The sequence below is a fragment of the Trichoderma asperellum genome, chromosome 3, assembly GCF_020647865.1.
Source record: "Trichoderma asperellum chromosome 3, complete sequence".
Lineage (NCBI taxonomy): Eukaryota > Fungi > Ascomycota > Sordariomycetes > Hypocreales > Hypocreaceae > Trichoderma > Trichoderma asperellum.
In genome coordinates, this window is record NC_089417.1 from 1,884,205 (window position 1) to 1,909,182 (window position 24,978).

At 26.6% G+C, this 24,978-nt stretch overlaps 6 protein-coding genes across 6 annotated transcripts; 4 read left to right on the forward strand and 2 right to left on the reverse strand.

Annotated features, from left to right (window-relative positions):
- Positions 1-13,234: 13,234 nt before the first annotated feature.
- On the forward strand, positions 13,235-16,377 carry TrAFT101_005191 (uncharacterized protein). Its single transcript, XM_066127405.1, has one exon. It carries the CDS (start codon positions 13,387-13,389, stop codon positions 15,136-15,138), a length of 1,752 nt encoding a protein of 583 aa, XP_065983516.1. The 5' UTR covers positions 13,235-13,386; the 3' UTR covers positions 15,139-16,377.
- Positions 15,196-17,735, reverse strand: TrAFT101_005192 (uncharacterized protein). The gene is made up of 3 exons (XM_024898753.2): positions 16,545-17,735; positions 16,038-16,483; positions 15,196-15,974 (listed from the first exon to the last, which is right to left on the reverse strand). Exons 1-3 carry the CDS (start codon positions 16,944-16,946, stop codon positions 15,335-15,337), a joined length of 1,488 nt encoding a protein of 495 aa, XP_024757613.2. The 5' UTR covers positions 16,947-17,735; the 3' UTR covers positions 15,196-15,334.
- A 154-nt stretch (positions 17,736-17,889) lies between these two features.
- On the forward strand, positions 17,890-21,532 carry TrAFT101_005193 (uncharacterized protein; the record flags this gene model as incomplete). The annotated part of the gene is made up of 6 exons (XM_024902079.2): positions 17,890-18,072; positions 18,151-18,370; positions 18,448-18,623; positions 18,680-19,111; positions 19,170-21,241; positions 21,325-21,532. The coding sequence occupies 6 exons, from the start codon at positions 17,890-17,892 to the stop codon at positions 21,530-21,532; spliced, it is 3,291 nt and encodes a 1,096-aa protein (XP_024757612.1).
- Positions 21,533-22,150: 618 nt separating this feature from the next.
- Positions 22,151-23,062, forward strand: EMG1 (18S rRNA pseudouridine methyltransferase; the record flags this gene model as incomplete). Its single annotated transcript, XM_024910174.1, has 3 exons — positions 22,151-22,190; positions 22,265-22,533; positions 22,586-23,062. 3 exons carry the CDS (start codon positions 22,151-22,153, stop codon positions 23,060-23,062), a joined length of 786 nt encoding a protein of 261 aa, XP_024757611.1.
- Positions 23,063-23,375: 313 nt separating this feature from the next.
- On the reverse strand, positions 23,376-24,918 carry TrAFT101_005196 (uncharacterized protein). Its single transcript, XM_024906983.2, has 2 exons — positions 24,364-24,918; positions 23,376-24,292 (listed from the first exon to the last, which is right to left on the reverse strand). The coding sequence occupies exon 1, from the start codon at positions 24,854-24,856 to the stop codon at positions 24,497-24,499; it is 360 nt and encodes a 119-aa protein (XP_024757609.1). The 5' UTR covers positions 24,857-24,918; the 3' UTR covers positions 23,376-24,292; positions 24,364-24,496.
- On the forward strand, positions 23,543-24,007 carry TrAFT101_005195 (uncharacterized protein; the record flags this gene model as incomplete). The annotated part of the gene is made up of 3 exons (XM_024900870.2): positions 23,543-23,592; positions 23,654-23,833; positions 23,899-24,007. The coding sequence occupies 3 exons, from the start codon at positions 23,543-23,545 to the stop codon at positions 24,005-24,007; spliced, it is 339 nt and encodes a 112-aa protein (XP_024757610.2).
- Positions 24,919-24,978: the final 60 nt, after the last annotated feature.

Consider the following 24,978-nt stretch of genomic DNA (forward strand, 5'->3'; position numbering starts at 1 on the left):
ATAACTTTTAATATTAAAGTAAATAATAATAATATAAAATACTATTTTTTAAATAATATAGCTTACTTTTATTAATTTATTAAAGTAATATAAAATATAATATATAATTAAAAATATAATTTTAAAAATATATATAAATAAAACTAGGTTTTAATTAATTATAAATACTTAAGGTTTATTAATAAATATTTTAATAAATTATTAATTATAATATTATTAAAAAAGCTTAAATTTATTAATAAGTAATATTATATAATATATAAATTTATATTTATAATAAAAAAGCTATTTTTAATTTAACTAGGTAATTATAATAATAATTATATTATTTTTATTAAATTTAAAATCTTTTATTATTATAAAATTTAAAATCTTTTATTATTATAAAATTTAAAATCTTTTATTATTATAAAATTTAAAATCTTTTATTATTATAAAATTTATAAAAAACTAGCTTTTAAAATTAATTTTATTAAATAAAAGATTTATTTATATTAACTACTTATAATAAACTATATATTAAATAGTTAGTATAGGGTAGATTCCTAAGGGATAAACCTAGAATAAGTTCTTTAGGTTTATATTAGTAAATAGGTTAAAAAACCTATAAGCAATAATATTATAATAATAGTTATTAATAAAAATTATAAATACTTTTAATTTATAAATATAAAACTATATTAATAATTAATTATTTAAGTTTATTTAAATAAATATAAAAAATAAACTTTTATATTTAGTTAATATTTTTAAATTATAATAAATTAATATTAATTTTTATTAATCTTAAGTATATATTAAAATAAATTAATTATAATTTATATTAATCTATTATTAATTAATATACTAGGTTTAAGTTAATCTAGTAATATTTACTTAATAGGCTTATAGTTATAACTACAAAAGTTAAATTATAATATAATACTTTTTTTTTATTAATTTTATTCTTAAGACTTAGTTATTTAATATATAAGTATTTATATTTTTTTTTAATAAATTATTTTCTTTTTTTATATTTTTTAATATTTATTATATTTTATTATATTTAAAAATCTAAAATTTTTAATTTTTAAAAATAAAAAAAAGTTAATAAAAATATAATATTTATTATATTTATTTTTTTTATTAAAATAAAGCTTTATTACTTATATAAAAAAAAGTATTTAATACTTTACTTTAGTAAAAGATTTAAGTTATTATTTTAAATATATAAAAGATTATAGGTTTTATTATAAGGCTTTTTTTACTGCTTAATAATTATTATAAATTTTCTATTATTAAAATTAGTTAAATAATAAAGTTAAAGCTACTAAAGAAAAAGTAATATATTTAATAACTAAAATTATTTATTTTTATAAGTAGTATAAAAATTAAAAAAAAAAAAGTAATATAAGCTATTTTTTATAATATTAATAATTTAAAAGAATTAAAGTATATTAAATATAAAAAAAAAAAGGCTATAGAGGCTATTTATTAAGCTACTTTAGTAGTATTTAATTTTACTAGCTTATTTTAGTTTATTAATATTATTAATTAATTTATATTTAATTTAAACCTATTGCTATTTTTATTTTTAAAAATTAATAATATTTTTATAAAATTACTTAAGTATTTTTCTTAAGTTTTTTTTTAAAGATTTATATATTTTTAAATAAATTATATTTTTTTTACTTTATAAAATATTTTTATTTTTTTATTTTTTTATTTATCTATATATAAGTTAGTTTTTTAATTTTATATTTTTTTTTATTTTAGATAATAATTTTATCTATAATTAACTTGCTTGTTTTTTTATTTATTAATATTTTTTTTAATAATAAAATATAAAAAATAGCTGTTTTTAATTTTATATTATTAAATAAATTTAACTTATAGTTAACTTCTTTAATTTTCTTTAAGATTTTAAATAATTTAAGTTTTTTAAAATTTAGTTTATTACTTAATTAATTTATTTTAATATTTAATAGCTTTTTATTATATAAATACTATAGTAAATAAACTATATCCCTCTTTTAAAAAGTTAGTTTTTTAATTTTTATATAGTTTACTTATTGCTTTATATAGTTTTAAATAAACTTAAGTTATTCTTTAAGTTTTTTTTATAATTTAATTATATCTTTAGCTAAAATTTAAGTATTTTTTATATTTAAGCTATTATAAAATAGTTTATTGGCTTTTAATATAAATCTATAATTAATATAAAATAATATAATTTCTATAGATTTTAAAATAAAGTTATTATATTAATTTTATATTACAGGAAGTTTTTTTATTTAATTATTTTATATAAGGTTAATATAATATTATAAATATACTTTAATAACCTAGTTTATTTTTTTTATTTAACTATTTATTTGTAAATAATATATAATATTTAATTTATAATAAGTTTTAAATTTAGCTATTAATTTTTATTAAAACTTAAAAATAAAAATATTTTTTTTATTTAATATAATTTCTACTAGTAGTTTATATTTTATAAAAATATATTTTATATAAAAATATATTAAATCTTTTATAATATAAGATTTTTTATATAATAAAAAGTAAACTTATATAAAGAATTTATTTATTATTATAAAAATATTATTATAAACTATATTAATTAATAGTTTTTTTAACTTTAATAAATTAATAATATAATTAAATATAATAATATATTAATTTTATTTAAAAACTAAAATAAATTATAATTTTTTATATAGCTAATATTATTTATTTTTTATTTTTTTATATATATTATATTTTTTAATAATTTTTTTAACTTTTTATTTAAGTTTTTTAAAGTAATAATAATATAATATATAATTATAAATAATTTATATACTTTAATATACTGCTGTAATTATACTAATATATAAAAAAAAATATTATTAAGCTTTATAGCTAGGCTTAAATAAGCCTAGCTGTTTTAAAGCTTATATTATAATAAATAAATAAAAAAAATATATTTTAATATACTTTTTATTTAATAAAATTATTATATATATTTTATTAAATATAATAATAAAAGTTTATTTTTTTAAATTTTATAAAAAACTTTAAAAGTTTAAAAAAATAAAAAAAAATAAAATATTTATAATTATAAATATTTTTTTTATAAGTTTAATTATAATAGCTTTTTAAAAAAATTTATTTAAATTATAAATATAAATAATTTTATATTTTTTTAAGCTTTTAAATATTAAAATAATATTAATTTAAAAGTTTTAAGTTTTTTTTAATATATTATAGCTGCTGCTATTATTTAATATATTAATTATATTAAATTTAAATTTTTAACTTTTTATTAAAGCTATTTTATGTTTTTATATAATTTTATTAATATTTTTAATATAAATATTTTTAATATAATTTTTATTTTATTTCTTGATTTTTTTATTTTTAAAGCTTTTTTTTTATATAGTATTACTATTATTACTTATATAAAATATATTTATAATAGCTTTAAAATATACTTTTAATAAATTATAAAATATTAAATATAATATATAAATTAATTAAGCTTTTATATATATATTTAATTTTTTAAACTTTATATTTTTTATTTTATTATTATTACTTTAAGTTTTAAATAAACTTTTTTATTTTAATAATTTATATTTTATTATTATTAATAAAAGTAAAATTTTTATAATATATATTAACTTTAAATTATTTTTATTTATATATTTAATAAATATTTTTAGAATATATTTAATAAATATTTTTAGAATATATTTATTATTTTATATAAATTTATTTTTTTATTTATTTAAGCTTTTATTAAATTTTAATATATTTATTTAAATATTTAATAATTAATATATTATTTAAAGTTAATTAAGCTTTTATATATATATTTAATTTTTTAAACTTTATATTTTTTACTTTATTATTATTACTTTAAGTTTTGAACTTTTTTATTTTAATTATTTATATTTTATTATTATTAATAAAAGTAAAATTTTTATAATATATATTAACTTTAAATTATTTTTATTTATATATTTAATAAGTATTTTTAAAATATATTTATTATTTTATATAAATTTATTTTTTTATTTATTTAAGCTTTTATTAAATTTTAATATATTTATTTAAATATTTAATAATTAATATATTATTTAAAGTTTTTTTTTTATATATTTTATATTTAAATATTTATATTAATATTAATATAGCTTTAAAAATAATATTAATAAATATTATAGTTTTAATTAAAGTTAAAATAAATATATTAATAATTTATATATAAATATATAAAATTTAAATAAATTTAAAAAAGTTTTTATTAATTATATTAAAAAAATTTTAATTATAAAGTTTTTTTTTAATATTTATATAATTTTATATTTTAATATTTTATTTAATATAATTATTATTTTTATTTATTATTTATTATTTTTATTTATAATATTTTTATTTAAATATATTAAATTTATTAATAATTTAAAATATTTATAATTTTAATAAAATAATATTTTAATAAATTTATTAATTAATATTTTTATTAAAGTTATATATTTTATATATTAATATAATATAAATAAATATTAGAATATTTACTTTAAGTAAATATAAAATAAATAATATATTAATTATAATAATTAATATTTTAAATAACTTTTAATTTAAATTTTATTTTATTAAATATATAATATTTTAATCCTATACCTAGTATAAAGTAGCTAGTTTTTAAAAAATAAACTTTAACATTAGGTTTATATTAATATAAAAATATATAAAATTTTATAAGTAGTTTTAAGTTATATAACTAATAACTTTAAATAAAAGTTTAATTTAATTATTATATAAATATTATATTAATAATTAATTATTTAAACTATATTTAATAAATATAATAAATAATTTTATATAATAAATTATTTTATAATTATTATTTATATAAGTTTTATTATATTTAATAAAAATACTTTTATAAAATTATAGTTTTATTTTATAAATAAATAAATACTTTATTAAAAATATAGTTTTTTTTTTAATTAATTATTTTATTTATAATTGATTTAATAGTATATATTAAAGAAGTTTTATATAATTAATTTATAATATAATATTTTTTTATTAATTTTATTTTTAAAGCCTAAGGCTATATAAAGTTTTATTTTTTTTTTAATAAATAACTATATTTTTTCTATAATACTTTATAATATTTTTAAATAATATTTTTTAATTTTTAAAAGCTTAATTAATTATTATAAAGCAATAACAATAATTATTAAAACTATTAAAGTTTTTATATTTTATTTTTTTATAACTTTTATAATTTATTTTATAAAATAATATTAAAGTATAATAAATATTTAAAATATATTTATAAAAATTAAATATATTTTTTTAGTTATAGATAAATATATTTTTAAAGTTTTTAATAAATATATATTTTATTAACTAATTTTATAATATTTTATTAACTAATTTTATAATATAATATTTAATAATTAAAAATAAATATTTAAATATTATTAAATATTAAATTAAATATAAGCTTTTTAAATAATAATAAAAATTAATAAAGTATTAATAATAATTAATATTATTATTTTTATAAATAAATAAAAGTTTTATATAATTATTATATTTTTAAAAGTAATATTAATAAATTAATATATAAAATAAATAAATACTTTATTATAATATTTAATTTTTTAATAAATTATATAATATAAAATATATTAAAAACAATTATTAAAAATATATAATTATTTTATTATATATATATAACTTTATAAATATATAACTTTTTATATTTTTTTATTAATTAAAAAAAATTTATTTTTATAAGTATTTTTTAGCTTAAGTAATAAAGCTAGCTGCTTTAATAATTACTTTTATATTTTAAAGCCTTTTAAAAATAATTATTTATTAATTTTATAAAAATTAATAATTATTTTTAAAAATATACTTAAGCTTTTATTTATTTTTTAATTTATAAATTAAATACTTTTTTATTTTTTTTTTAATTTATAAATTAAATAAACTCTTGCTATTACTTTAATTTATAAATTAAAAATATTATTTTATTTTATTTTATAAATTATTTTTTTTAATAAACTTTTATTAACTTTTTATTTTTTTAAATATTAAATTATATTTTTTAATTACTTAAATAAACTTTTATTATTTTTTTAAATTTAAAAGTTTTATTTATTTAATATATTTATACTTAAATTAAAAAGTTAATTAATATTATATTATTATTTATATATTTATTTAAGCTTTTTTAATAAATATAAATTTATTTTAACTACCTGCTAGTTAATTATACTTTTATAAATTTTATTATATTTTTATTTAATTAATAATTTAATTAATATATTTATTAAAAGCTTAATTATTTATTATAATAGTTAATTATATTAAAATAAATTATTTAATATTTTTTAGTTTTTTTTATAATATAATAATAATTTTAAAATTAAAAATTTAATAATATAAATTTATAAATATTAACTTTTATAATAATTAATATAAATAATTTTTTTATTTAATAAATTTAATTTTAAAAGCTAGTTTTTTATAAATTTTATAATAATAAAAAATTTTAAATTTAATAAAAATAATATAATTATTATTATAATTATTTAATTAAATTAGAAACTTATATATTATATAATATTATTTATTAATAAATTTAAGCTTTTTTAATAATATTATAATTAATAATTTATTAAAATATTTATTAATAAATTTTAAATATTTATAATTAATTAAAACCTAGTTTTATTTATATATATTTTTAAAAAGCAATTAATAAAAATATATAATAGTTTTACTAAAAATATATAACTTTATAAATATATAACTTTTTATACCTTTTTATTAGCTAAAAAAACCTATTTCTATAAGTACTTTTTAGCTTAAGTAATAAAGCTAGCTGCTTTAATAGCTATTTTTATACTTTAAGGCTTTTTAAAAATAATTATTTATTAATTTTATAAAAGCTAATAGTTATTTTTAAAAGTATATTTAAGCTTTTATTTTTTTAATTTATAAATTAAATATATTTTTATATTTTTTTTAATTTATAAATTAAATAAACTTCTGCTATTATTTTAATTTATAAATTAAAAACACTAGCTTGCTTTTATTTATAAATTATTTTATTTAATAAGCTTTTATTAATTTTTTATTTTTTAAATACTAGGCTATATTTTTTAATTATTTAAGTAAATTTTTATTATTTTTTTAAATTTAAAACTTTTATTTATTTAATATACTTATAGTTAAATTAAAAAGCTAATTAATATTATATTATTATTTTATATATTTTTTAAGCTTTTTTAATAAATATAAATTTATTTTAATTATTTACTAGCTAGTTATATTTTTATAAGCTTTACTATATTTTTATTTAATTAATAATATAATTAATTAATTTATTAAAAGCCTAGCTGCTTATTATAATAGCTAGTTATATTAAAATAAATTATTTAATATTTTTTAACTTTTTTTAAAATATAATAATAATTTTAAAATTAAAGATTTAATAATATAAATTTATAAATATTAACTTTTATAGTAGTATTATAACCTAACTCTTATAGTTACAACTATAGGCCTACCAGGTAGGTATTGCTAGATTAACTTAAGCCTGATGCATTAATTAATAATAGTTTAATATAAATTATAATTAATTTATTTTAATATATACTTAAGATTAATAAAAATTAATATTAATTTATTATAATTTAAAAATATTAATTAAATATAAAAGTTTACTTTTTATATTTATTTAAATAAACTTAAATAGCTAATTATTAATATAGTTTTATATTTATAAATTAAAAATATTTATAATTTTTATTAATAATTATTATTATAATATTATTACTTATAGGTTTTTTAATCTATTTACTAATATAAACCTAAAGAATTTATTTTAGGTTTATTCTTTAGGAATTTACTTTATATTAATTATTTAATATATAATTTATTATATATTAATAACTTTTATTTAAATAATTACTAAACCTATAGGTAATATTAAAATAAATAACTTCTAGAACTTTATTAAACCTATAGATTAATTTAGTATAAAAGAATAAATATAATAGCAAGTGCTTTTATTAAATCTACTAAATCTACAAAACCCTATAAGCTATTTAACTATTTTTAAATAATTAATTTAATAATTAAAAATATAAAAAACTAATAATATATAAAATATTAATATTTTATAATAATAGCTTACTATACTTTATAACCTACTAGTAGTACTACTAGTTATAGCACCTACTATAGTTATACCTATAATATAATTTATTAAAATAATTAAAAAATAACTTAAAAAAATTCTTAAACCTTTTTATTTTAATAAATTTAATAAAAATTTAATTAAGCTATATAAATTCTTTAATAACCTTTAAATATATTTTAAATATTATTTTATAAACTTTTTTATATTTATTAAATTATTTAAATATATTTAATATATAAAAACTTAAATAAATAAAGTAATAAAAGATTAAATTAAAGTAATTTTAAAAAATTATTAAAAAAACACTTTTAATAAATAAAAAGCTTAAACTATAGTTATTTTTATTAATTATAGTAATTTTTAAAAAAAAACTAAAAAAGGTTTTTAAAATTATTAATAAAACCTAAGAAATAAAAAAAAAACTTAAAGACCTTAAATAAAAAAAACTATACTATTAGTATACTTTAATATTCTTTTAGCTACTTATTAAAATAAATTAAATTAAAAATTTAAAAAAAAAATTTATTACTATAGTTTAAAATCTAAAGTTAAAAATAAAATTTATAAAATAAATTAATAAAAAATTAATTTTATTAATTTTACTTAAAAAATTATTAAAATTAATAATTAATAATAAAAAAAAAAGTAAAAATAAAAAGTTAAAAAAAATAATACTATAACTAAACCTTACCTATAAGTAAACTAAAAAAAAAAAAAATATATTATAAAAGACAATAAAACTTAACTAGGTAAAATAAACCTTAATATTATTAAAATTATTAAATTTAAAAGAAAATATAATTTTTATAGTAAAACAGGCTATAAAAAAGCTTATTATTATATTAAAAAAATATAAAAAAAAATAAAAAAAATCTTAAATAAAAAAATAAAAAAATAGTAAATACTATAAAAAAATATATAAGTAAATATTATTATTAAAATACTTTATACTAGATTTAGTTAAATTACTTACTATAATAATATATACTTTATATATAAAAGTAATAAAAATAAATTAAAATATTATTTAAAAAAGTAAAAGAAAGTAAAACTTTAAAAAGAAGTTAAAATTAATACTTTAACCTTCTATAAATTACTTAATAATAAAAATTTAAATTTTAATATAAAATTAATTTATAAATACTATAGATTTATTAATTTTATTTATAAATATAATAAAAAATAAATAATAATTTTAAAAAAAACTATAAATATAATAACTATTATTTATAAAACTTTAACTATAAATATTAAAGATACTTAAACTATAGATTTATAAAAGAATATTAGTATAGTTATAAAAAAAAATAATAAAATATAAAAGCTATATATAAACTTTTTAAAAAAGAAAATAAATTAATAAAAAAGTATTTTAAAATATAAACTTTTAAACTAAAACTAAAATATATAACTTATAATAAATTAAATATAAAAAAACACTGCTGCCTTAAAAATAACCTATATATTATATATAAAAAAATAAATTATATTTATAAACTATTTAATTATAAACCCTAGTAATATAGCTAGTGCAGTTTCTAGAAACTATAATATAATAAAGCTTACCTAAAGTTTAATAAAAAAATATATAAATATTTATAATATTATTTATAAAATAAAAAATATTATTATAAAAAACTATAAAAATTAAATAAATTAATTTTATTTTATATATATTAATATAACCTTTGTTATTTTTAAGACTTTAATTATAATTATAAAAAATATAATATTTATAAATTAATAAATAAAGAATATAACTATATATATATTCTAAAAGCATAAGTAAAAAAAAAAAAAAAATAAAAAAAATAATAATACCTTAAAGAATATTTATTTTAATAAATTAGCCTAAAATAAATATAAAAATAAATAAAAGCTATTAAATAAAACCTAAAAGATATTTATAATTATATTTTAATTTATAATATTTTTAATATTTTTAATAAAAATTATAAAAAATATTACTAAAAGAAATATAATAATATATATTATTAAATATATATATATAATAAATTAAAAGATTAATAAAGTAAATAACTAAAGAAAGTTAAAGTAAAAAATTACTTAATAAATTCCTTTTTAAACTATAATATATAATATTATAAAAAATACTATAAAAAAATACTAGTTTTATTAAATAACTTAAAAGCTTTTATAAAAAAACTATAACTTTAATAATTACTTAAATAAAAAATAAAAAAATAAAACTTTAATTAAAAAATATTATTAAATAATTAAAAAATAAAATAATTAAATTAAATATTAATAATATAAAAAATATTAATTTAAAATATAATAAAAAAGCCTTTTAAATATAATTATTATTAATTTAATTAAAATATTTAAAAAAAAAGCTAATAATTAATAAATATTTAAACTAGTAATTAATTAAAATTTATATAAATAATAATTTAAATTATAATTTAATTACTAACAGCTTAATAAACTAGCTTAAAATACTATATATTATTAAAAAAATACTATTAATTATCTTTAATATTATAAATATAAATATAAAAATAACTATTATTTATAAAACTAATTATTTTTTTATAATAGTTATTAATTAAACTAAAAATATAAAATTTAATATATTAAACCTATAAAACTATAATATTTTATTAAAATATCTATAGTTAAAAAAATATAACTTTATAATTAACTAAAAGATAAAAAAAATAATTTAAAAAGAAAATATTTTCTTAAGGTTATAATTAAGCTAGGAAAAGGGCAAGAAAAGTAAAAATATACTTATAAACCTATAACTAAAACCTTTTATATAATTAATAAAAAAAAATAAAATAAAAAAAATAAAATTAAAAAAATAAAAATATAAAAAAAGTTAAATTTAACTTTAAAAAATTATTAATATTATTATAATATAATAATTAATAATAAAAAATAAAAATTATATAAATTAATAAAATTATTACTAAATATTATATTAAACTAACTAAATTTAATATAATATTAGTAAAAGTAAAAAAATAAACTAAAATTAATAAAAAAAAACCTTTAGTTAAAATATTATAATAATATTAAAAATATAAAAAATTATATTAATAAATACTTAAAGAAAAATTATTATTTTATTTAAAATAAAATTATAAAATTATTTTTAAAAATAAAACTTTACTAAAGCTTTATAAAATTTATAATTTTAATAAAATAAAGCTTAAAATATTTAAAAAATAGCTATAAATATAATTAAATAAAAAATATATTAAAGTATTAAACTTTTTAATAAAGTATTTTATTATTTTTATATTAAAAAAATAAAAAACTTTATTTAGTTATTAATTATTAATAGCTTAATAAAATAATTATTAAAAATAAAATACTTTTACTATTAATTATTAAAATTAAAGAAAAATTATAAAGTATAAATTAATTTATAGCTTTAGACTTTATAAAAGCCTATAAACTTATAAAAATAAAAAAAATATATAAATAAATAATTGCCTTTAAAATAAAATATAAATTATTTAAATATTTAATTATATTATAAAAACTTATAAATATATTAATATTATTTTAAAAAAAATTAACTTTATTTTTAAAAAATACTTAAATAACTTTATAATAGCTTATATTAATAATATTTTAATTTTTTTAAAAATATTAAAAAAATATAAAAAATATATTTATAAAGTATTATAAAAACTATAAAACTTTAAGCTTTTTATTAACTTAAATAAATATTAATTTTATATATAATAAATTAAGTTTTTTAAATATATTATTATATTAAAAAAAGTTTAAATAAACTTAAATAAAATTACTGCTATTTAAAATTAAAAACTTTTAAAAACCTATAAAAAATTATAAAGTTTTTTAAAACTTATTAATTATTATTAAAAATTTATTTAAAAATATAGTAAAATTATAAAATTATTAACTAATATTATTTAACTTAAAAAAAATAAAAAAAGTAAAAAAAAATAAAAAAATAAAAAATTATTTTAAACTAATAAAATAAAATTAATATTTTAAAAACTTAAAAATACTATTATTAATAAACTAATATTAACTATATATAACCTAAATAAATTTATTAAAATTAAAATAAATACTTTTAACTTTACTTTAAAAAAAACCTTAAAATAATAAAATAAAAATAAAAAACTTAAATTAATAACTTTTTTTTTTAAAAAACTATATAATCTAGAATTAAAATATTTTATTTATAATAAAGAATTTTTAATAATTATTAAAGTATTTAAAAATAATAATATTATTATTTAAAAAATAAATATAAAATTAAAGTTTATATTAATTATTAAAATATATTTTACTTTATAATTATATAATAACTTTTTATATAATAAATTTATTATTTTAAATTTTTAATAAATTTTAATTATAAAATTATTTATTATAAAAAAATAAAAAATAAAAAAGCTAATACTTTAAGTTAAAAAAAAATATTTTAAAGAAATTTTTAAATTTAAAGTATAAATTTTATATAAAAATAATTAAAAAAATTATAAATAAATTTAAATTAATATTTTATTTATTATAAAAAAATATAACTTTATTTTTAATAAAATTAAAAATTAAATTAAAGACTAATAACTAAAGCAGTTTCTTAAGGAAATAACTATAATTAATAAACTTTTAAAATAAAGTAAATAAATTTAAGTATTAAAAAAATTATAAATAAAAATAATTTAAAATATTTATTATAGTAAATATAGTTATTTATATAGGCTAATGTAGTATTTTCTTTTATATTAATATAAGGCTTTTTTATAACTTTTATTATATGCTTTAATTGACTAATCCAAGCATTCTAATAATATCTTAAGCCATAAGCCAGATAGCTAACTTCCAACCTACATTATCTATTATCAATGGCATACACAGACAGCTTCGCCCTTCCACATGGCTTACCGTCTTCTTCACAAGCCATTCCCAGCACTAAAGGAGCTGATCTTATGGTCTTAAAAGTAGCATCTGTACTCTCGACCTCCTATTCAGACAATGAATTTCGCGACGCAATATTCCTGGCCGATGAGCGACTCTCAAGAGGCAGTGCTAAAACTAGACGCCTACTCCGACTAGATCTCTTACGGGAAGCTATTGATTGTAATGGCGAAATTATCGACGAAATGGGCTGTGTTGTGGAGGTTTGTCAGACTCTGATCATTCTACTTGGTTATCCAAGCTGGTAACAAGTTATGCAGCGCTTGAAGCTTATCCGTGGCGTGGTTGAAAAAGTGAATACTCGCATCGAAGCTATCAAACGCCAAATCGATTTAGCACATAATCAAACCTCTCCTGCTCTGCGAGACATGTCATCTCTTTTCGAGCAACACAAGGAAATAGAGAAGAAGCAGGAAACTCTCAGCGCTGTTGAAGGCTACTTCATATTGACAGAAGACGAAATCGATTTGCTGACTTCAACGTTGAGACCCGTTGACGATGCCTTCTTCACCTGTCTCCAGAAAGCCAAAAGGATCACCATTGGCTGCGACATACTCTTGGGTTTTGAAAGCCAAACCCTGGGCTTAGAATTAATCGATCGAACATCCGGCCATGTAAATTTAGCTTTCCAAAAACTCTACAAATGGGTTCAGCAAGAGTTTAGGACGCTCAATTTAGAAAACCCCCATGTGAATCCGTCCATGCGGCAAGCGTTAAGAGTCCTTGCAGAACGACCTTCTCTTTTCCAGAACTGTCTTGACTTTTTTGTGGCGTCTAGAGAAAGATTTTTATCTGAGGCTTTTCACTGTGCTCTCACAGGCATTACGCCACAGGGCACAGAAGATACTTCCACCAGACCAATTGATTTAACGGCACATGATCCGCTCCGCTATGTCGGTGATATGTTTGCTTGGGTTCATTCTGCAACAGTGGGTGAGCGAGAAGCGCTTGAAACGCTATTCACCATAAAAAAGGATGATGCGCTTAATACACCAATGCCGAGCTCCAACGAAAACCTTTGGCATTTTCCCTCAGATGAAATCTCAGTCGACACTGATTCTAAGGTTCTTGAAGCTCTTAACCAAGTGATGGACCGCAATTTCTCACCGGTTGTTCGAATACTGCGCCAGCGTGTTGAGCAAGCAGTCCAGTCAAACGAAGATGTCATCCCCGCCTATAGAATCTCCACGCTTCTCAGTTTCTATCGGGCTACATTTGAGAAGCTTTTAGGCGCGGGATCCAGCCTGGAAGAATGTTCGGGGGGGTTGGAGAAAGTAGCCAAGCGACAGTTTCGATCACTTGTGAGAGATAATATTTTATCCATTCAAGGTGAATTTCAACAAGTTCCGTCAAACCTAGAACCCCCACGATTCCTCCAAGATGCTTTTAAACAGCTCAGTATTATTCTCCAAACTTATGAGTCTTCTTTGTCTGTGTCCGCAGACCCTGGAAGTGAGGTTCAGAGTATATTATCGCAAGCCTTTGAGCCATATATGTCCGGCTGCGAGGAGATAGCGAAGCCGATGACATATCCTGAGAGTGGGATATTCATTGTCAATTGCAAACTCACGGCAGCTCTCTGCCTAGAAGGCTTCGAATGCACGGACTTCCGAGCAAAACAAATTCGAGAGAGCATATCAAAGGATGTTGTTAACTTAATTAACGACCAACATGCTCTGTTTCGCCAGAAATCAGGGTTAGATACGCTCTTGAATTGCCTAGAAGATGGCGAACTCGCTTCAGTGGCACCATCCTCTGTTATCCAAGCCAGCCAGGAGTTGGATGACTTCCTCCCCTCCGCATTAATGGATGCAATGGATAGGCTGAAGGGGCTCCAGGATTCAGAGATCGCTCGTGAGACTATAGAACAAGCTGCTGAAAAATTCTGTACTGATTTTGAGGGGTTGGAGGCGGCTGTTGCAACCCACTTTGATGATGTAACAAACACAGAGGTGGCTGTGAGGTTTTCAAGGACATCGGCCGAAATCCGTGTTCTCTTGTCTTGATACACAGCACTCACGGATACAAAGTATTCTCATTGTAGCCATATTTTACATTGCATCGGCTGATCTGAATGCGCACACTTAATTATATATTATTGCGTTCATCTTGAAGATAATAATTAATAATAATGTTTACGAACAACGGCCCGTGGAAAAGCATTGCTGTTCGCTGTACAGCATATCCTTGTTTGATCAGATCTCATCTCCTCGTTTCATTGTTGGACCGGAACGCTTCTACACTATGCCGCACGGAACTGCTCGAGCTGCGCCGACGTCGCGCTCTCTGTTCCCACGGCTCAGAGGGATGCAGTCCCGTAGATTTTGCGAATGCGTTGAGAATATCTGTGAGTGAAACAACTCCAATCAGCTTACCTGACAGCAGCGCACCAGCCATCGCGGCTGCTGGAACCGAGGCGACAGGGGCAGCAGGTGGGATCGCTCCCGGAGCAACTTCGCTCGCTGTAGAGCTCTGTGATGATACCGTTGGTATAGCGGGTGTAGGTAGAGGTGACGGTGGCGGTCCAGAGTCCACAACCCACATTCGATGCGATCTTGTTGCTACCAGTTTGGCGACAGTATGAGCCAACGTGGAATAGGGGTTTACATAGAAAACGGGATAGACATCCTGTCCCTTTTCTACGCCTCTTTCATTGAGAATAACAGAAATGAAATTCATACAAGACCCACTGAGTAGGTGTGCGCTCGAGGAACTTGTCAAGTGCCGTACGTCTTTAGTTGAAATGTTCCCCACCACATTTTGCCCATTGTCCACAATGGCCACGCTTGAGAGGCCCTCATCATACATGAGAGACAGAGCTTCTGTAAGTGGAGCATCGGCACTGTGGGCTTGTCAATTATGGTTCGCGAATATGGGGCCTTTTGTTGGAGCAAACTGTACTCACTGAACTGAAATGATGGGCTGGACGCCAATCCCCAACTCTTGCACCGTAACTGGGTAGAGCCGATCAATTGTGGGAAAATTGATTCCCTCATTCCAGAAAAATTCGACCATACGAAGCTGACTTAAAATGCCTATAACATCACCGGCTGTATCGGTGACTAGAATTCTGTGTATTCCGCTACCGAGCTTCTCAATAGCCTGAGATAGGTTGACGTTTGAGCTCAGTTTAACGATGTTTTCTCTGAAACATAGACTCTGGATCTCTCGAAGTGTTATGCGAGTTCCTCCTTGGGCTTTAACCATGATGTCGTGATTATCGGGCCGAGAAAGGCCCACGACGGTTAGGAGATAAGAGTTCAAGTCATTATAGTCAAAGCAAAATGCTGGGTTAGAGGCTGAAGATTCATCCTTCACGAGAACAACGCTAGTTGGGCTCTGTAGCAGCATCTATGAGTGCAGCGTGAGTACAAAGGACCAAGCAACAATGCAGGGGATAGCCGGTACTTACCATAGTCGCTTCCTCCACACTGCATTCGATTTTAGTCCATCTTACATCGTCGAGAGAAACAAGCTCTCCTATGGCAATATCTCCCCATTCTCGGCCAACAAACTTGGGATTTTGGTGTCTGCTGGTGGAAGGCGGGTGGTTGACGAGATCCTGAATCGCCGCTTGTGTGAGGGAAGGATGCCGATGGCGGGGCGAAGGTGGAAGATTGCGGAAGCTCTCTGTAAAGCTTTGTCGATGGGTCGCTCTGCCGGTACTCGAGCTCGAGTGTGACCTTTGTGGTGAGGGCGACGACGACGACTTGGCATCGGCTAGCTTGGTGGGTTTCTCTGTATCGGTATTGACAGACATATTAGATCTTGCTGCTATCGCATCCATATCCATTACATGTTGGCAAGATTCCATGGAGAATATCCAGCGGAGAAAAAGGTGAAAGGAGTAAAGGTAATGCGAGGTGTTCTCAGGTGATGTGACTAGGAAGAGGCGTAATCCCCCGGATATACTTTCTGCTCCATTTAACTCGTCGCATCATAGTAGAGCTCAAGTGCGGTCATAGGTACTCCGCCTAGCAAGTACTGTAGGTGGCGATTCGTTGAGAGGCTGCGTTCTACCTAGTTCAGTGGCTCCACTGATCCTAGCTACCCTGGTAGGCCGTCAAGCCGCGAACAGAATAAGCAATACAGAGTAGCGGATACCAAGTAGTAGTATCCTCATGAGTGGAAGCAAAAAGCGAGAGTTGACGCGGACAGACGTGCAGTCCTATGGATACAAATGACATATGTAGAAGCAGTGTGCCCTTGTGTTATTGAGCAGAGATATCTCTCGCAATTTATCAGATATCCCTGCCTTTTCAACAGCCAAATCACCAGTCCCGCTCATCTTGTCAACCTTACCCGCGCGAGTGGCTCATAGGACGGCAAATTCCAACTGAGATTGGATCGATCGGTGCTTGGAATGCGACAGCTTTGCGTCCCAGGGATTCTAGTGCAATTGTCGAGCCAAGCAGAAGAATTTTTATAAATACGAGGACGGTCAATATGCTCTTGTGAAGCTACCGCGACCTGTCTTATAAAGTCAGCGGGTTTAGGCGTGGGCTTCTTCCTCTGATTAGATAGGCACTATCGCGGGCTAGTTTTTTCAGCACACGCCCAAATGTACTACACACCCTTCCCCTCCCCCACCTTCCTCACCTACACCCACCACAGAACTTCGATTTCTGTATTATCTGCTTTTCTCTTTTTTTGTCCTGCCGCTAGCTCCGCGATAAGGATCTTCTTTTTTGTTCTGATTGTCAAAAATCGTCACAGACATAACTGCGCGGCGTTCTCGTCCGTTAGCCGTCGCAGCCATGTCTCTTCTCTCCCCAGAAGTGCATGCAGAGCTCACGCAGCTTTTGCAGGCGCTTCAAGCCTCCGATAACAGCATCCGATCTCAGGCTGAAGAACACCTCCAAAATAGCTGGACGAATTCGCGCCCGGAGGTTCTCTTAATGGGCCTCGTGGAACAGATACAGGGCGGTACAGATAATGCGGTAAGTCTTAACTCTCGGGTTCTAACGATTTCTTGACTGCTGGGCCGCGAACTTTTTTTTTTTGACTTCTCTGCCTAGCTTCGTTCGTTCGCGGCTGTCATATTCAGACGCATAGCCTCGAAAACTCGGAAAACCGAATCTGGAAACAACGTAGATTTATTCTATTCGCTAGCGAAAGATCAAGCCGTTGTCATTCGACAGAAACTCCTTGAGACATTAGGCTCTGAAGCCGATCGAGCAGTTCGCAACAAAATAAGTGACGCCGTCGCAGAAGTCGCGCGGCAGTATACGGACAATAGTCAGTATCCCCGGTCACCGCACCTCATACTGTGCCCAACTTCCCTCGCCTTCGATACTAATACTTCAGCTCGACAGATGACTCTTGGTCCGAACTCCTAGGAGCACTCTTCCAACTAAGCCAGGCACTGGAAGCCGAAAGGCGAGAGAATGCGTACAGAATCTTCGCTACCACCCCAGGTATTATTGAAAAACAGCACGAAGAAGCGGTTCTGCAAGCCTTCCAAAGAGGCTTCAAAGATGACGCCGTCCAGGTACAATTATTGGTTCATGGTCTGCATTGCAGCTTACTGACTAGAGCTTTTCGTAGGTTCGATTAGCAGCTATGGATGCCTTTGCCTCTTTCTTCAGGACGATTAGCAAGAAAGGGCAATCTAAATACTACGCTCTAATTCCCGATGTGCTCAACATTCTCCCCCCCATCAAGGATACTCAAGATTCGGACGACTTAAGCAAAGCCCTGGTCGCACTTATCGACCTGGCTGAGACAGCACCGAAGATGTTTAAGCCTTTGTTCCACAATCTCGTTCAGTTCAGCATTTCTGTAGTTCAAGACAAAGAATTGGACACAATTTGCCGTCAGAATGCACTGGAATTAATGGCTACCTTTGCTGATTACGCTCCATCGATGTGTCGAAAAGATGCGTCTTACACTACAGACATGATCACTCAATGCTTGAGCTTGATGACTGATCTCGGCGAGGATGATGATGATGCCGCTGAATGGTTGGCGTCTGATGATGTGAGTTGCTTATGACAATAATTCGAACCATATTTCTCTTACTAATATCATTATTTAGCTCGAAGCAGACGAGAGCGACCAGAATCATGTCGCTGGAGAACAAACCATGGACCGCCTTGCCAACAAGCTAGGAGGGCAGACAATTCTTGCTCCTACATTCAACTGGCTCCCTCGAATGATGACTTCTATGGCATGGAGGGATCGACACGCTGCTCTCATGGCTATCTCTGCCATTTCAGAAGGCTGCCGAGACCTTATGATGGGAGAACTCAGTCAAGTTCTTGATCTAGTAATCCCTGCTCTTCAAGATCCGCACCCTCGTGTGCGATGGGCTGGCTGCAATGCGCTGGGACAAATGAGTACCGATTTTGCTCCTAAAATGCAAACTGATTTTTACGACCGGATTTTGAAGGCTATTATTCCTGTCTTAAACTCGCCAGAGGCTCGGGTAAAATCCCATGCCGCAGCGGCTCTGGTCAACTTTTGTGAAGAAGCAGAGAAATCAATTCTAGAACCTTACCTGGATGAGCTTCTATCTCATTTATTTCAACTACTCCAAAGCGAGAAGCGCTTTGTTCAGGAACAAGCCTTATCCACCATCGCAACTATTGCTGATGCGGCCGAAGCGGCATTCGCCAAATACTACGATACTTTGATGCCTCTTCTTGTAAATGTGCTTCAGAATCAGAATGAGAAAGAGTACAGGCTATTGCGAGCCAAAGCAATGGAATGTGCAACACTTATCGCCCTGGCTGTCGGCAAAGAGAGGCTTGGTCAGGATGCTATGACTCTCGTGAATCTGCTGGCCCACATCCAAACAAATATCACAGATGCAGACGACCCCCAGGCTCAGTATTTGATGCACTGTTGGGGCCGCATGTGCCGTGTTCTTGGTACCGACTTCATTCCTTTCCTAGAGAACGTTATGCCACCACTTCTCGAACTCGCCATGGCTAAACCGGACATACAGCTATTGGATGACGATGAGCAAGCCGAGCAAATGCAAGGAGAGGAAGGCTGGGAGTTTGTGCCACTTAAGGGAAAAATGATTGGCATTCGTACTAGCACTATGGATGATAAGAACATGGCCATTGAACTCTTGGTTGTATACGCTCAAGTGCTTGAGGGTGCCTTTGCCCCCTTTGTTGCAAACATCATGGAGAAGATCGCATTGCCTGGCCTTTCCTTCTTCTTTCACGACCCCGTTCGCTATATCTCAGCTAAGCTGGTTCCGCAGCTGCTCAGCTCCTATAAGAAGGCTTACGGCAGCCCCTCAAACGAACTGACTGGCCTTTGGAATGCCACTGTGGACAAATTATTGGAGGTGCTTACTGCGGAGCCAGCTATCGACACACTCGCAGAAATGTACCAGTGTTTCTACGAGTCTGTGCAAGTCCTGGGTAAAGAGTGCCTTACGATAGATCACATGAATCGCTTCATCGACTCCGCTCTTTCAGCACTGGAAGACTATAAAGACCGAGTAGCAGAACGTGCCGATGCCAAGGAAGGCGCCACTGCTGATGACGTAGAGGACGAAGCAGAAGAGACTCTTATAGCAATTGAAGATGACCAAACGCTTCTGTCTGATATGAACAAAGCGTTCCATTCCATCTTCAAAAATCACGGTGTTGCGTTTCTGCCAGCATGGGAGCGTCTCATGTCCACCTATGAAGGATTCCTCGCATCACCTGATCCAACACAGCGCCAATGGGGCCTCTGCATCATGGACGATGTTTTGGAGTATTGTGGCCCACAAAGTATTCGATATGCGACATACATTCAGCAGCCCCTTATTGATGGCTGCAGAGATGCCTCTGCAGCAATTCGTCAAGCAGCTGCGTACGGTATTGGTGTTGCAGCACATAGAGGCGGCGCTGCGTGGTCTCCATTTCTAGGGGGGTCTGTCCCGTTTCTGTTCCAAGTAACGCAAGTTCCTGAAGCTCGGAACGAAGACAACGTGTATGCGACAGAAAATGCTTGCGCTGCCATTGCCAAGATTCTCCACTACAACTCCAGCAGTCTTGAGGACGTTCCAACAACTATAAACCAGTGGATCGACACGTTACCAGTTACAAATGATGAAGAGGCAGCTCCTTATGCGTATGCATATCTAGCAGAGCTGATTGATCGGTGAGTAACTTGATGAGAATTTCATGGATTCAAGCAAGATAATTGCACAAAAAAAAAAAAAACTGGCTAACTCAAATTCACAGCCAATACCCATCTGTAATGAACCAAGCTGGCAAAATTTTCGTTTTCATCGCCCAGGCCCTGGAGGCAGAGACGCTTCAAGGACAAACGGCCAGCCGTGTGGCAGCTGCAACAAAAATTCTTCTAACGGCTGCAAACGTAGACCCAATGCCATTGCTTCAGCAGTTCTCTCCAGAGTCACAACGAACGATTATGGGTTATTTCAGCTAGTAGTGGTTTGGTCGATAGAGAGCCAAGGTTCATTCCTGATTTGCACTGGCTATTAACCAGTGAAACAAATACAAAAATGGCGCGCTTGGAAATTTGAAAACGCTAAACAAAATTTGCCAATACCATGCTGCGGGCCGAGTAAATAATGAGACAAGAGGGCAGAATATCTGTCGGTAAAGAGGAATATCAACAATTTATACAGGATAGCGGATTGTACAATTTCCCAGCTATCTCAAATGTAAGGGTAAACGATTAAGCAGGTCAGTAGTTAGGAGAGTGAACGGCTATAATCAAGTCAACTACTTAAATTTAACAGAATAAATAATTTATAGTGATGTTTACTAAATAAATACTGCAGCTCTCGCTGCGGGAAGCCTCTAATTGATTTTCTATCGATATATATTAGACAAACGAAGTACGCAGATGGCGGAGCCGCCGTGGATGTTGGGCTTATCTAAGCTCTAACCAATACAGTGTATATACTAGTTACGTGGCTATCTAGACACTGTACAACCTAGCCATTTAGTCAATTTTTTTTTTTTACCATTGGCTACAATAGTCAATTCTGTCTCATCTTCTTACATAGCATCTAGATAATATCCCTTATACATTTAGGCAATGTCGTCCCCCGATCGTCGCGCTGGCATGAAACGGCCCAGTAATTATCATTCCTTCCAATACTTATCACCTTTGCGGGTGAATGGCTAATCGTGGCGATGGCCTCTGCTACAGGAACTCAGTCGCTACCACCGCCATCTCTGCCGCAACTGGTCGCGGAGCAGAAGACTCCTATCCCGGTCACTGATAAAGATACCCAGCGATTGATTGTCGTTCTATCAAATGCTAGCCTTGAGACATACAAGGCCGTTCAAGGTGGTGTCAGCCGAGCTGGTATCCACCGAGAGGAAAAATACTCGCTTCTCAACAGCGATGAGCATATAGGCGTCATGCGGAAGATGAACCGCGACATTAGCGATGCACGACCGGACATCGCGCATCAGGTTGCGTATATTTGGACCTGAAAAATCGGAAACATCGTACTAACTATCACAGTGTCTGCTGACCCTCCTGGACTCACCTATCAACAAAGCCGGCAGACTCCAGATTTACATTCATACAGCCAAAGGTGTGCTGATCGAGGTATCCCCCTCTGTCCGCATTCCCCGGACTTTTAAGCGATTCGCAGGCCTCATGGTGCAACTTCTACATCGACTCTCTATTCGCTCCACAACTTCAAACGAGAAGCTTCTACGCGTGATTCAGAATCCGATTACAGACCACTTACCACCAAATTGCCGGAAAGTAACTCTTAGTTTTGATGCTCCAGTAGTTCGCGTGCGTGAGTACATGGAGGCTTTAAACCCCAAGGAGAGCATTTGCGTTTTCGTTGGAGCTATGGCAAAAGGCGCCGACACTTTTGCCGACTCAATAGTTGATGAGAAAATTTCCATCAGCAATTATTCGCTATCAGCAAGTGTAGCATGCAGCAAGTTCTGCCATGCAGCTGAGGATGCATGGGATATCCTATAAACTTGACTAAGAGGAGTAGATTAGCTTGCTGATCGAATACAAACCGGCTTGACGTTGATACAACATCCCGTTTTGCCTAACAGCTCAAAGTCAAAATTGGGATCCTAGCAGTTGGCGCCATATACTGTTTTTACAACCAAAACATTATGGCGCTAATAGCAGCTAAGACACTACGGCTATGGCGATTAGTCATTTACGGTTTAGCAGGGAATTTTCTTATTAGAAGCCATAGAAACCAATGCAGCCTCCTCTTGGAAATACATGTAGTATAATAATTACTTTACAAGCATTGTTGTAATCAATTTTTCGGTGCATATATATTTGCTGAGTTGCTTAGCAGATATTCTGCATAATTTCAACCTTGACCTATTTACACTGATCCCTGTGTCATACGTGACGACAAAAAAATTTTTTTTTTCTTCCTGGGTTCAGGTCCTGCAAAGCTGATAACCTCATCTCTTAATCGCAACCTATCACACCATGGGAGTCGGAAACAAACGGACGCTTACGAAGACAAGGCGCAAGACGCGGTATGGTTGTCCTAAGCTACTAGATGTTATTATGCTGCCTTCTGAAACTGATTTCAAAAAGTGATCTGGATCAAATCATATCTGATCTTCGATCCGCGAAGCACCTAACGCAATACAAGAACACAAAGCTGTCTCAAGATCTCCCAGGGCTTGGTAAAAACTACTGCGTCGCCTGTTCTAGGTGGTTTGATGCCCCTTCAACTTTAACGGCCCACGAGCGAGGAAAGCCGCATAAGCGAAGGTAGATCTGCGCAAGCTTTTTTTTTTCCCGCCAGTGTCTCGCTACTTTACTAACTGACTTGTTAGACTAAAACAATTGCGAGACGAATCCGGACAGTCTAAAAGCCTCAGCACAAATAAGAGTAGCCAGATTGAAAATACCACAGTTGACAATGGTGTTGAAATGGCCCTTTAAGCTATAATCGAAATCTCATTAGGCAGTGGGGTATATGATACGGGAAAGAACTCTATGAATCAGCGCTGAACTTCACTCGAAGTCCCTTTTTATTTTATAATCCGTCCACGAGATCTTCCAAGAGCACTGGCCCGTCTAGAGCGGTGACTGTTAGCTCTGCCTCTTGTCGAACTACCTCGTGCAGATGGCAGACGAGACTGGCGCGGCGCGGGTGTACTGCGCTTTAAACTGGGCGCTATCGATTCCGGAGGGCTTTCAACAAACGATACGTCGGTCGCGGTCGTCCTGTACAGCTGTTAGCAAGGGAAGGGTTGCTTCAGTCTGTCCGAGGGAAAGAACATTGAGGGATCACGGACATATAAGTTGTTTCTCCGTCATGTGCTGGTCGTTGATCGCTGTTGGATTGAGTAGGATGTGGGCGACTTCGGCCGAATGACTGGGGACGGGAGTCTGGGCAGAACAGAGAAGATAGATCAGAACAAGCTACGTTTAATATGATTGGAATTCTAGTAGCAATAGCACCTCGGGAAAGTCAACGCAAAAAGCGTTCATATTAAGGCCATAAAGGAAGCTGGCAAAAGATTCGCCAAATCTGGCCAAGCTTTCATCTATGAGCTGGAAGTGCATCATGTTTGCCTCGAGATCGGCCATGGCATCAGAAAGCTCGGCAAATGCCGGCTCTAGTCTCTTGAGTGGAAATGCGTTCTCTGCATTGTTTGCCGAATGAAAAGATCCACGGAACGATGACTGAGAAGGGGGGCGTAGCGGAGTGGTAGGTCGAGACGTCCATGAGCGTGAATTCGGTTTGGCACTGTCCGGATGTGACTCAGAATGCGTGGGTGGCGCCATGCTGAGAAATATTACTCGTGTGCTCTTCGCAGAGGAGTTGATGTTCAATAGAATGCAGTGACTCAACGCGCGCGCAGCTATCAAGCCGAAGCTGCAAGGGTGCACTAGGCCGATTTTATCTT

Excerpts from the sequence above, each read along its gene's own strand:
- TrAFT101_005192 (XM_024898753.2), bottom strand. The coding sequence starts at position 16,946 with ATGGAATCTTGCCAACATGTAATGGATATGGATGCGATAGCAGCAAGA. Across the intron at positions 16,484-16,544 it reads GTGTGGAGGAAGCGACTATG|ATGCTGCTACAGAGCCCAAC; the intron begins GTAAGTACCGGC and ends CTGCACTCATAG. Across the intron at positions 15,975-16,037 it reads CAGCCCATCATTTCAGTTCA|TGCCGATGCTCCACTTACAG; the intron begins GTGAGTACAGTT and ends ACAAGCCCACAG.
- TrAFT101_005196 (XM_024906983.2), bottom strand. The coding sequence starts at position 24,856 with ATGGCGCCACCCACGCATTCTGAGTCACATCCGGACAGTGCCAAACCG.
- TrAFT101_005191 (XM_066127405.1), top strand. The coding sequence starts at position 13,387 with ATGCAGCGCTTGAAGCTTATCCGTGGCGTGGTTGAAAAAGTGAATACT.